This window comes from Ciona intestinalis, chromosome 7 (genome assembly GCF_000224145.3).
Source record: "Ciona intestinalis chromosome 7, KH, whole genome shotgun sequence".
NCBI lineage: Eukaryota > Metazoa > Chordata > Ascidiacea > Phlebobranchia > Cionidae > Ciona > Ciona intestinalis.
Genome location: NC_020172.2, coordinates 3573914 through 3587209, shown reverse-complemented (window position 1 = coordinate 3587209; position 13296 = coordinate 3573914). Strand labels below are relative to the sequence as shown.

The window sequence follows — 13296 nt, the reverse complement described above, 5'->3', positions numbered from 1 at the left end:
AAAAAATAAAAAATTCAAAAAAAAAAATAATAATCACCAAAAAAGTAACATACATGGTAACTCGTAAGCTGGCACGAGGTGTTAAACCCGTGTGATAACGAATGTCGTTTTCCAGCCACGCGAGGATAAAGTAAGTTACATTCATTCAATCATTCATTCATAATACGAATTTAATCTTAAACCTTTAGTTTTACTAAATTCATCGTCAGTGCTGTTTAAAAGATTGTTTAAAGATGTAAATTAATCCAGTGTAAGTTTTTCTATATAAAACAATTCAAACTATATCTATTGAGTTTTTAGTCTTACTTTTTATTTAACTTTATTCCCTTTTTCTTTTTAATACTAGAAGTTCTCTTCATTTTTTTGTTTCCATGTTTCCTCAAAGTTGAAACCTTTGTTGGCCTAAAAAATAATGTGTTTGTAGGAACACTAAAGAAATATCTAAGTTTAAAAGTTTAAAGAAATATTTTGTAACTTCGGCTACCAGGCATAATGTAAATATTCTTTTAACGGCTCATCTGGTATGAAAACATAGTATATTTCGGACATTTGGTCTGCCATCTTGTTGCGTTACATTCTCTGATAGAAGTCTTGTTGATAGAAATGGTAGCAGAAAAGTTAGAAATACACTGCGTTTTTATACCAGATAAGCCGCTAAAAATCATTTAAAAAATGTCAAATGGTTTACATGTCACGTTTTGGTTTATTTTCTGAACTTCTCAAATCAGATCCTTTTTTCTCGCCTTCTCTTGCATTCCCATATTCCCTTTTTTCCACAACATAATCAATCTCTTCTTTTCCAAGCAGTTGGTGGAATATGGAAGTTGTGGATGGATTATCAACTACTCGACTTAATCTGTAAAAAATAAAATAAAAAATAATGAATGAAATTTATTCTGTCTCTTCGGTCACGATAACGCAGAAAAAGAGAGTTGACAATTGTTTTAATATTTACAAAGAAGAAGCATTTATTATGGCATCGCGGCAAAGTAGTTAACGTGTCTGCCTCTAACATACAAGTTACGGGTTCTAGGCTTATCGCTGCTACCATTGTGGGTGTATCAGTCCTTGGGCAAGACACTTAACGGCAATTGCTTCAACCCCCTATTTAGTTGTACAAATTGTAAGCCAAAAAAACAAAACTCCCGCCCAAACTAATATTTACCCACAAAGTTACACTCATAGTAAGCTGTATGGTGGCACGAGATGTATTAAACAAAACACCTGTGTTATAAGCACAGTCATTATGCGAGGATAAATAAGTTACACATATAAATACCGAATTAAAATTTTTGAGGATATACGTACTTGAGTCCTGGGTTCGATGTCTTTGTTTTTGTAGTTTCTTTTTTCGACGAAAGTACCATGATATCAATTGAGCTTTGAGACTGAATAATCATTCTGATCGCGCTTGAGAGCTCCAAGCCTGAATGTAATGTTTTTATGTTTTCTCTTTTCAACACATACATATCATGACACATATTTGTAGGTGACTATTTTCAATTTTTTTTTATTTTTTTTTATTTGGCCAATAATTTGTGAGTGACCATTGGATTGGAGCAATTGTTGTAAGTGTCTGGCCCATTGGTTAGCATGTCTGCCTTTAACTCAGAGTTTATGACTTCAAGATTTGTCGCTGCCACTGTTGTGGGAGTATGTGTTTTCAGGCAAGACACTTAATAGCAATTGCTCCAACACAGTGGGTACAAACGGGTTGTCCAAATTTCAGCCATACATAAAAAAATACACGCTAAGTTACATATGTGATAACTCGTAAACTGACACGAGGTGTATGAAACAGAATACCAGTATTATAACGACTGTTGTTTTTTTACCATTCCAGGAAAAGCAAGTTACATTCATTGAATTCCTCGAATTTAGAGGGTAAATGAGCTACCAATAAAAATCCAATCAATTGACAGGACAGAAAAATGTGCAATTTGTAGTACTTTACCAGACATTGAACAATTCATATACAAAAAAGTTTAAGAACCACTGATTTGACCTCTCCATTTATAACTAACCTTCAGCAGTTTGACCATTAATTTCAACCAGTCTATCCCCCATGTGCAAACCAGCGTGCTCGGCAGGGCTCGACGGTTTTACAAACTCAATGTATAATCCCCGTGCGTCTTCTTGTATGCTGAACCCATAGGACCCAGCGTATTTTGACACCTGTAAAAAAAAGGAAATTTATAAAAAATTACTAGATTTTCAGCTAGGTGTAGCATGCTTCTTTCAAGTAAATGTAAATATGTGTGTCAAATGGAAGCGAGTTTTAACAACTGTTGTTTTGTTGCTATATCCTGTCTTTATGATTGAAATATTTCTAAATATTTGCTACCGCAATTGAAGAGACAATAAAGTTATTGTTTTCTGAAGACGCTAAGGTGGACGTTAACGATACAGAAATCGTCCAATTGGAGCAACAGTACGATGAGTTAAAGAACCAAGTGGAGAACAGGAGCCTTCCAAAAAATTAATAAATTTCCCTTTATTGTTTTTCTTCCCTTCGTTGTTTTAATTATTATGATTTTCTTTACCAAATTAAAAAAAACACAGGTATCTACTTACGTGACAAGTCCTAACGACGGTCAGTTTTCGAACTTCTTCGTTACGAACATTGACGACATTTAACACGACAACATCTTTGCTGGATCGCACCAACTCCACTGTTGCGTCATGTGTTTCGCTTTCCACATTTTTCCCGTTTACCTAAAATTAAAGCCAAATTCAGTTTAAAGTCGAATTGAGAATGTGGATTTTTGTCAAACCAAAGTGAATTTTCTGTAACAGTAAATTTTTATTTAGTTTAGTTTATGCGATGGTAAGTTTTATTTAACTTTTTTAATGTCGAAAATTTTATTCAAAAAAACGTTTATCTGACAGTAAGTTTATTAGTCACTTAATGTAAAACTAAATTTATCTTATAGGGGAAAAAAGAGGTAACGAATTTTTGGTTTTAAACTGTAACACAGGAATCTCGTCGCTGGTACCATTAAGGGTGTATGTGTCTTTGGGCATTACGCTTAACAGCAATTGCCCCAACCCAGTAGTCACTAATGGGTTGTCTAAATTATCACTCATGCAAAAAATTTCTCGAAAAATAACCACCCACAAAGTTAAATACAGGGACATACAACTTATAAGCAGGCATGAGGTATAACTCGTAAGCGGGCACGATGAAACAAAACACAAGAATTATACTGACTGTTCTTGCCCTACCACTCAAAGGCATTATCTAAATTAAATTTAAGTTTTGAACCATACCTGGATAAGTCTGTCCCCAATCTTTAAACCTGCTTTATCAGCAGTTGAACCAATAGTCACATCTTCAATGTAATGACCATTTTCATCAAACCAGAGACAAAAACCAAATGAATCATTTTCTTTGTAGATTTCAACATCATGAGGGGGTTTTACGTCTGTGATTTAAAAATTCAGTTTAATTATCCATAAACTTTGTGTTGCGGATGAAATTGGTTGGTCTGTGTTGGCAATGGAGTCCGAAATGGAGTGGCACCAGTCGCATGAACGATTTAAATGGGATTTCTGGGTGTTAGGTAATGGGACAAATCTGGCCTAAATCCCAAGTCCTTGACATGAACCTCACTCTCAAAGAATAGAATAGAATATCCTTAAAAACATATTTAACTACTTCATATACACTCTTAAACAATTATCTACAGAATTTCAGACTCATATTCATAAACACATTTTAAAAACACTTATTTATAATTATACAAAGTTTTAGTTTAATATCCATAAACACACATTAAGATACATCATACAGATTCTAAAACAGACATCCACAAAATTTAATGCTTGGTAATTAAGTGCAGAGCAACGACAGTCGTTGTAACTGTCAGAAACCTATTAGATGAACAAAATTGATCATAGGCTTTATTTAACTTACAACAAACGTCTCAGTAAACAAAGTAAACACAATAGTAAGACTAACACAACAGTAGGACTTTACACGAGTACGAAGAATTATACAAGAAACAAAAGAATGTTAATGACGCGCGTTTAGTGTACGCGTCGCACGATAATTATTAGTGTTCCCAAACCGACCAGAACATTTAGTTTAACGCAGTGGAGAATAGAACTAAAAGTAAACACTATCACAGTAACACATGTGTTTTGTTTCATACACTAAGCCATTATACATGGTATTACACGGTGCGCATTAGAACAGAGCTTTTTTTAAACTGTAGGTCACGTAACAAACTTCAGGGGTTATAGAGAGAATTGTTTAGAATGAAAACATTTAAAATTATTTTTTTTGATGAGAAAAAGGGGGTTGCGAGCAAAAAAGTTTGGGAAGGCTAGGTTGTTGATTTATATAATTAAAAAAATTGACTAAAATAAAAATAAATAAGTTAAATAAGTATAACTAACCTTCTATATACTCAATTCCAAGAAGAACAGTGTTTTGTCCATTGGCATGTATTCGAACCATAACTTGTTCATGGTCTTCTTCCACAACATTGGTCCCGTTCACCTAAAATAATAAAAATAAGGTAAAAAAATAAGAAAAAAAAAATTGGGTCTAAAAATTAAAACAAATATGAAGAAACAAAAAAGATACACAAAAAATTAAAAAAAACAATACATTAAAAAATAAAAATTAAAAAATTATACATAGAAAAAAAAAGTAATACATCTAAAGAAATAATAATACGCCAAAAAAATAAATAATCAAAATAAAAGTTAACAAACGAAAAACTAACGCTTATAATTTTGTCTCCATCTCTGACTCCAGCTAAATCAGCGGGCCCTCCCTTTCCAACCCAGTGTACCACGTGGCCACCTAAACCATTATCATCTCCTGAGAAAGAATTTGAAAAGGCGAGATGAAATCCGTAACCTTCTTCATTCCTGTCTTTCCTCAATACAACTTCGTGTTGAACTTTTTTCTTCTTTTGCTCCGGCGTTTTCACAGCTTCGTTCTTTTTCATGTCTCCTATTTTTTAAAAAGGATATATATACTGTGTTAGTACCCAAAGACCATATTTCCCTGATTGTTATTTTAACAACATATTCACCTACAAGTTACATACATATTAACTTGCGGGCATGAGATATATAAAGCAGAACATCAGTGGTATAACGACTGTCGTTACCCCACCATGCGAAGATAAATAAGTTAAATTAATGAAAACAACTTCTTTATCCTCGCGTGGCCGGAAAACGACAGTAGTTATAACACTGGTGTTCTGTTTCATACAGCTCGTGCCCAGGAGTTATCATGTGTGTAACTAATTATTGACCACTGGGTCAAGCAATTATGGTTAAGGTTCTTGATGTTTACAATGGTAGCAGTGACAAGCCTTGAACCTATAACCTCTAGGTTACAGGCAGGCGTGCTAATCTTGGTGCATTGGCACCAGTTGCTACATTTATTCATTTACATTTCCTAATTGTGTTGCAAGTATTAACTTGTAAGCAAGCATGAGGTGTGTGAAACAAAACACCTATATTATAACGACCGTTGTGAACCGGCCACGCCAGGATTATAAATTAAATAAATTATAAAAAGACATATTGGGGTAAGATACGGTGTTATTCGTTCATTCATTCACCTTCAGACCATCCAGTTTCCCCGGAGAATCTTCCTTCAGCAGTTTTTGCGTTAATTTCAATCCCGTTTTTCTTGCAGTAGACGTATGTCTTAGTGTCTAAGGCTAGCATAGTCACCACGTTAACACAAGCCTTGATCCTGTAGAACACGTCTTCATGCGATTCGTTTTCAATATTAATGCCATTTATTTCAACCAGTCGATCACCGGAGCAGAGACCTGTAGGAAATTTCTTTTTAGCAAAACATTTATTAAATGTTAACATATAGTAGGGTTGGGGTAAGAATGGTAAGATGGTACACATTTTTATTTTGTTTCATCGTCCCAATTGGTAGTAAACAAAGAACTTTTACAGAATTATATAACCGTATCCTAAGCTCTCTTAAAGACCATTGTTAATTGTTAAAAACATGATTAAAAATATGTGATATTATGTACTATAGCTATCTAATCTAACCCTACAGTACTATATGCAGCAAGCATGCTCTTGCAACAAGAAAGAAATAAATCATAAAAAAAGCAAAAAAAATAATAATAAACCTTAAAAAAAACTAGAAAAAAACTTGAAAAAAAAAGAATATTATAAACTAAAAAAAAACTAAAACCTAATTTCAAACCTGCTTTATCAGCGGGACTCCCTGTCGTAATTTCTTGCACAAAATGTCCCTTGTCGTCATACCACAAATAAAAGCCATAGCCCCCTTTATCCTTCATAATACGGTATAAATATGGGCGAGGTTTTACCGTAAAGTTGTCAGATCGTTCGTCAATTACAGTGAGAGTAATGACGTTGCCGCATTCTCGTATTCGTGACACCACCTGAATAAATATTTAAACTTGCTTTTCATTTAAGAAAAAAATATTTTTTTTTACATAATTTTTTTTTCATATTTGTTGTTTAAATCACCACCAATAACGCATAATTATGTAGTGGTATTTAAAAAAAAAATACTTTTTTTATGCACTCAAAGGGGCATACCAACAAAAAAAATAAATATTAGTAAATAATAAAAAATAAAAATAATAGTTTAGAAACTAAAACGGTTATTATTTTAGAGCCATTTTTTCGAAACTTTTTGGTGTTTTAAATCACATTGGAACGTATCTATATACAAATTTTAATTTTTCGTTGGTACGTTTTTTTTTATAAAGTTAAGATCCTTACTTCTTCATGGTCTAATGTTTCCACTGGTTCATTATTGACGATTAGAATTCTATCACCATCGCTCAAGCCAGCTCTGTCAGCTGGACCTCCTTTTACAACCCTGCGTGAAACATATTAAATAGTAGGGTGGGGGAAGATAGGACACCTTTTCACTCTATTTCCCCACCTCATTTGGTAGTAAACAAAGAACCATGTTAATTGTGTCCCATCTTCCCCATCCTACTATAGGTACTATATGGTAAGGTGGGGAAGACGGGACACCTTGAGCACATAATATCCAAATACCCTGATCGTGTTTTAAACAAATAGCAATGTTTTATGGGAGTTGTGAAGATATGGTTTTATATTTCTTTAAATGTTCTTTGCTTACTACCAAATAGAACGAGAAAATAGAACAGAACACAGGTTCTATAATAATTTTCGTTTCCCATCAAGCGAGGATAAATAAGTAACATCCATTTATTGATATATTATTCAGCTGTCATTACCTTCTTATAATCTGGCCATTACGGTCTCTATCAATTGCCAAAAAGAATCCATGTTCTTCATTATCGTTCTTACGTATGGTGCATTTACGGGGTTCGCCAGCTCGCATGAGGCCCTTTCTTTGATCATCTGAACAAGTTTTAAAAATAAGTTGAAATGGTTTTTCTTTGTAAATGGCCACTATTTTAACTCATTAGCAAGTATACCTAAGCATATAAACATTTGAATACAGACTTATACAGTATTTACTGTCGCGCGGCAGGACAATGACAATTTTTATAACACAGGTGTACTGTTTCATAAATCTCGTACCCACTTAGGAGTTACCAGTACCACGAATGTAATTTTAAGAAAAGACATTTTTGAGAGATTTTTTTGTTTTTGTTTTAATGTATGACTTGATAATTTAGACAACCAATTAGTAACTACTGGGTTGGAGCAGCAGCAACGAGCCTTGAACCCATAAGGTTAGAGTCAGACAGGTTAACCATTTTGCCACAGCACTTTGTATTGTACATCAGAATACACAGTGCGATCAAATTTTTAAACCTTACTTTTCAATGAACCATCACTTCTAATAGAAGCATAACTCTTTGTTTCAGCCATAGAGATAGAATCAGCCATGCTGACCGCTGGTGTTCGGAAAAGTTCAGATTCTGAATCTTTGGGAATAAAAACGGGTTCGTCCGGTATTGAAATAGCATCGTAATCTATATCATCCATGCCCTGTTGAAAATTAACATTAAAATACACTTTTAAGCCGAATTACAGAAAAATAAGCTGAAATACAAAAATTATTAAATAAACTTAAAAACCACTAAAAAAATTTGATTTCAAAAAATAAAAGTAATGAATGAATGCAACTTAATCAAGGTAGCGGGACAACGACAGAGTGTTCTGTTCTAACTAGAGTGTTCTGTTTTAAACACTTTGTGCCTGCTGACAAATTATACTTATGTTTTTTTTTTTTTTATGGGTGATAACTTAGAAAATTCATCGAGTACAGTAATGTAGATTTGATTAATTTAAACAACTAGAAAAATGGAATTAGCAGCAAAACTTCAGTCTTTAAAACTGTTCCAACCACTATGATATATCACTAATAAATAAAAATGATTCATATATAATATATTGGCTAAAAATTATTGATATTTGGCCATAGTATTTTAATATCCTAACATGTAAGCGTTCGGACCAATATGGTATAGGGCTAATAAATACAAATGATTTATATATGAAATACTGGTTAAAAATTCTTGATTTTTTTGCCATGTTATTCAGCTGAATTAATGTCATAATATAGAACTTACAGTTTGCTTAAACTCCGAGATTCTTTTATAATGTTTCGCTGATTTATGGTCAATAACCAGTAAGACGACTTGACCTTCACATGACCTTAAACGTGACAAAACATCATCATGTGATCGACGATCAATATTTACTCCGTTAATTTGAATTGCCCGATCTCCAACCTTAAAAACAAAAAAAAATTAGAAGGTGTGACCCGAAAAAGAAATGCATTATTGCTCCAATGGTCACTAATGGCTTTAAAAAAAATATAAAAAATAATGACCTACAAAGTAACAAACATGGTAACTTGTAAGCTGGCAAGTGATGTATGAGACAGAACACCCTTGTTTAACGACTGTCATTTTCCAGTCACAAGAGGTAAAGTAAGTTACATTCATTCAATATAACACAAATGTTCTGTTTCATATAGTAGTATCTACTTCATTTATAACAGTGTTTCACACTACAGTATCATAAATAAATGTAACCTATTTATCCTCCTATGGCAAGGCAATGGCACTGGTTGCAACACAGGTCACAGATATTTTGTTACATACACCTTGTGCCCAGTTACGAGGTACCACGTATGTAACTTTAAGAGCGATTTTTTTTCTGTATGGCTGACCATTTAGAGTTTAGACAACCGATTATTGACTACTGAGTTAGAGAAATTACTGTTAAGGGTCTTGCCTAAGGACATAAACATAATACCAATATAGTAACGTAATAACTATTTGTTTTTAAAGTATGAAACTCTTACCTTCAACCCGGCTCGTTCAGCGGGACCATTTGGTTCAACGTCCGTTATATAATGTCCATCATTTTCAGCAATATATTCGATACCAAAGCCAAAAACATCTGAATCTTTGAAAATTCGACAGAGGCGTGGTTTGTTCCTAAATTTGAAAATATTGAATAATATTGAAAACTAAAAGACAGGATATAGCGAGAAAACAACAGCAGACCACACTTACAGTTAAAAACTTATTTAAACCTAATTGTATTCTGTTTAACAATTTCCAAGTTTAACTTCTAATAGAAGCAAAATTGTGCGTAAAGACACAACTCGTACAATAGGGCAAATCGGCTTAAAAAAGGATTGATAAAAATTTGGGCTATGATGAAAAATAGGGGTAATGGGCCAATTCTGGCCTAAATCGTAAGTGCAGTGGCGTGCTACGCTACAGGGTCTCAACATCATGGCCACAAATCAGTTGTCATTCTGTTAATCGTATGGTAATCGGCCAACCCTGGCCTAAATCCTAGGTACAATGGCATGCACTGCGTGATCTCACCCACATTCAATATAATAATAGAAAAAAAATAATTTCCTTACCGTTTATAAGCCCTGTCATAATCCTCATCAACCACAATCAAGTGTGCAGCGTTCTTGCTTAATCCTATCGCTGATATAAGCCTTTGATGAGGTTCATATTCAACATTTTGTCCGTTTACTTCAACAATACGATCGCCAATACGTAAACCAGCTCTGTCGGCTGCCCCTCCACAATCTACCCAACGAATAACCTGCAATCATATTTGATTAGGATATGTTTTATTGTTTTAACTCTAAAAACTCAAATAAAATATTTTCCAGTAAAATAAAAAAAAAACGTTTTAAACATAAAACATGAAACTAAATATTTTATACGAAAAATGGATATGTTAAATTAGAAAAAGTGAAGAAAAGGAATATATATATGTTTTAATTGAAAAATGTAAAAAAAGGTATGTTTTAGTTTAAAAAAGTAAAACTGAATATTTATCAGCTAAAAAAAAGGATATATATAAGTTTCTGAATATTTTTTAATAAAAACAAAACTGAATATTTTTCAATAAAAACAGTTACACTATCAGTACTTCACTGTGTGTGTCTTTTACACTGTCAGTACTTCACTGTGTGTTTTGGACCTGCTCATTCTTGTTAATGTGCTTAACTGCATACCTGTCCAATTCTTGAATTATCAATAACAACGTATAATCCAAATTCTTCCATCGGTCGTTTCACAAGTCGGCAGTAACGAGGCTTAACTTCACTCTTTCGTTTACGTTTTGCTGCGTAAAGTTTAAAGGTTGAAACGATAAGAAGCTTTATTACTGGTCAGTGGCGCAACCACAACTAAAGGCTTATAAAAACATTTTTTTTTTTTTTTAATTATTTTATTTAACTTAATATTTCAACAAAGTGGGGGTTGACGGAAGCATCTGGCCCGCCATGCTATTAATAGAAGATTTCCATCCATTGCCACCATAGCCCTTGTTGCCTACCTTCAGGGCAGCGGCAGGCTTTAAAATCTAGTAAGGTCCATGCTGTAGGTAATGTGCCAATTCTGGTTTAAACCCCAGGGCTCATAACGTGTCACATTACAGTAACATACCCACATAGAATGGTAAAGTAGGTAAAATTCCTTATTAATTCTTACGTTTTGGTGTGGCAACTGTTGGGGCAATGCGTCCAGCGAAGTAGTCAGCTGCAAGAGACGCTGTGATAGTAACAGCTTTCTTCCTGTATAACGGTAAGTTACTGCTATTATTTCCATCATTTCATATTTAAAAAATTCCAAGACAATAAAAAACAACTAAAAAGAACTATCTAAAGGTTTCCACCACGATCATATAAATAAGTAATGTTCATTAATATATAAAAGACAAACAAATTTGCACCGAAACACACAAAATATAAATTGAATGAAAGTTGGTTTGTCTTCTCATGGCTGGGCAACGACAGCCGCTATGCCATGGATGTTCTGTTTCATACCCCTCGTACCAGCTTACGAGTTACCATGTCTATAACTTTGCGGGTGTATTTTTACATAACTGACAATGTGAAAATTGAAATTGAAAATTCTTTATACCGATAAAAACCGTCTGTTTTTGGATCTACAACCAGCAGGTAAACAACACTTCCACTCATTCGTATTCTTTCAACTACATCTCGAGATTTTTCTTTCTCAATATTGACTCCATTTACTTCTAAAATACGATCTCCAATCTTTAAACCTGCAATAATAATAATAACTTTATTTGTCTCTCTGATTACAAAGATTTAGGAATATTTTAAATGAAAAGACAAGATACAGCGCAAAAAAATAACAGTTGTTAAAACTATATCTACACTCAACAGACCTGCTTTTTCTGCAGCTCCATTGGTTGTAACATCTTCAATATATTCCCCATTTCTATCTTCAAGGTACAAAAGGTGGAATCCAAAGCCATTATCTCCTTTTACAATCTTGCATAGTCTTGGTCGATATTCAATGCTTTCATCAGTAACCCCTGTGAATGGAAGTATGTGACTTATTTATCCCAGCGTGGCTGGGCAATGACAGTCGTTATATATGGTTTTTACACTATAAGTTATAAATGTAATGAATGAATGAATGAATGTAACTTGCTTTATCCTCACGTGGCTGGAAAACAACGGACATTATAACACAGGTGTTCTGCTCCATACATCTTGTGTCAGCTTGCGAGTTACCACGTTTTTAACTTTGTGGGTAATTAATTTTTATATTGTATGGCTGCCTGCCAATTTAGACATTCGATAAGTGACCACTAGGACATTTACGTCCACAATGCCAGCAGCGACAAGCCTTGAACCCTTAACATCTGGTTAAAATGCGGGCGCGCTAACCAACTCAGCTATTACCTTCAACGTTCCTAAGGTTGATTTCCACATTTCTTTCTTCATACATAACACAAGCCATGGCATCCACCACCAACAAACGAATCTCTTTACCGGATAAATCCAGTTTATACTGGATTTCTTCAGATGAGGCTGTATGGGCCATGAGACCATTGATCTGAAAATATATTTTTTTTAATTTCTTTTTAATCATTACGTATTATCACCATATACTTAACTTTTGTTTACCGGTGCATGGCGGGGAAAAGACAGTAGGTATAACACAGGTGTTCTGTTTCATACACCTCATTCCAGCTTACGAGTTACCAGATATGTAACTTTGTGAGTGATTATTATTTTCTTTAGTTGTTTTTATTTATGACTGATAATTTGGACACCCTATTAGTGACCACTGGGTTGGAGCAATTGTTGTTAAGTGTCTTGCCCAAGAACCTATAAGCCCACAATAGTAGCAGCCACGAGCCTTGAACCCATAACCACAAATTAGAGGCTGGGGTGTTTAAACTGTTAACCATTGTGCCACGGAGCCGGATTATGAATAACTATTACAAATTGAATGAATAAATAAATGATAGTCCACCTCAATAAGCTGTGATCCTGTCTTTAAAGAAGCAAAATCTGCAATTGAGTCTTGTTGCACAGAAACTATGACATGACAATTTCTGATGTCATCAAACATAACTTGAAATCCAAATTCTGCAGATTTTGACGAACGGGCGATTCGAATAATTTTTGGTTTCGGCAAGTCTGAAAAAAACATCAATGTTCATTTTGTTGAAATCAAATTACAAACACACACAACCTTTAAAATAATAGCACTACAAACACACATAACAATAAAAAAAACACAAACACACAACACTGAAAATAAAATTACAAACACACACAACCGTTAAAATAAAACCACAAACACACATACCACTCAAAATAAGACTACAAACACACACAACCGTTAAAATAAAACCACAAACACACAACACTGAAAATAAAATTACAAACACACACAACCGTAAAAATAAAACCACAAACACACATACCACTCAAAATAAGACTACAAACACACACAAGCGTTAAAATAAAACCACAAACACACATGGCACTGACAAACAGCAATACAAACACAGTCC

At 33.9% G+C, this 13296-nt stretch overlaps 1 protein-coding gene across 5 annotated transcripts in view; it reads right to left on the bottom strand.

Annotated features, from left to right (window-relative positions):
- The window catches only part of LOC100179724, a 21047-nt gene that overhangs the window by 3009 nt on the left and 4742 nt on the right, over positions 1-13296 (bottom strand). For 4 of the 5 annotated variants that reach the window (XM_018812548.2, XM_018812549.2, XM_026835164.1 and 1 more), the window contains 22 exons: positions 12750-12916; positions 12173-12326; positions 11650-11799; positions 11379-11523; positions 10947-11029; positions 10469-10578; positions 9860-10050; positions 9284-9419; positions 8544-8705; positions 7788-7959; positions 7236-7362; positions 6748-6847; positions 6200-6401; positions 5586-5801; positions 4734-4966; positions 4402-4504; positions 3271-3425; positions 2575-2715; positions 2025-2175; positions 1309-1426; positions 689-856; positions 307-402 (listed from right to left, as the gene is read on the bottom strand). In XM_018812548.2, coding sequence (XP_018668093.1) covers positions 307-402; positions 689-856; positions 1309-1426; positions 2025-2175; positions 2575-2715; positions 3271-3425; positions 4402-4504; positions 4734-4966; positions 5586-5801; positions 6200-6401; positions 6748-6847; positions 7236-7362; positions 7788-7959; positions 8544-8705; positions 9284-9419; positions 9860-10050; positions 10469-10578; positions 10947-11029; positions 11379-11523; positions 11650-11799; positions 12173-12326; positions 12750-12916 — 3280 coding nt within the window. The remainder of the gene's footprint in view (positions 1-306; positions 403-688; positions 857-1308; positions 1427-2024; positions 2176-2574; positions 2716-3270; positions 3426-4401; positions 4505-4733; positions 4967-5585; positions 5802-6199; positions 6402-6747; positions 6848-7235; positions 7363-7787; positions 7960-8543; positions 8706-9283; positions 9420-9859; positions 10051-10468; positions 10579-10946; positions 11030-11378; positions 11524-11649; positions 11800-12172; positions 12327-12749; positions 12917-13296) is intronic. The other variant, XM_026835163.1, reaches the window with a different exon arrangement.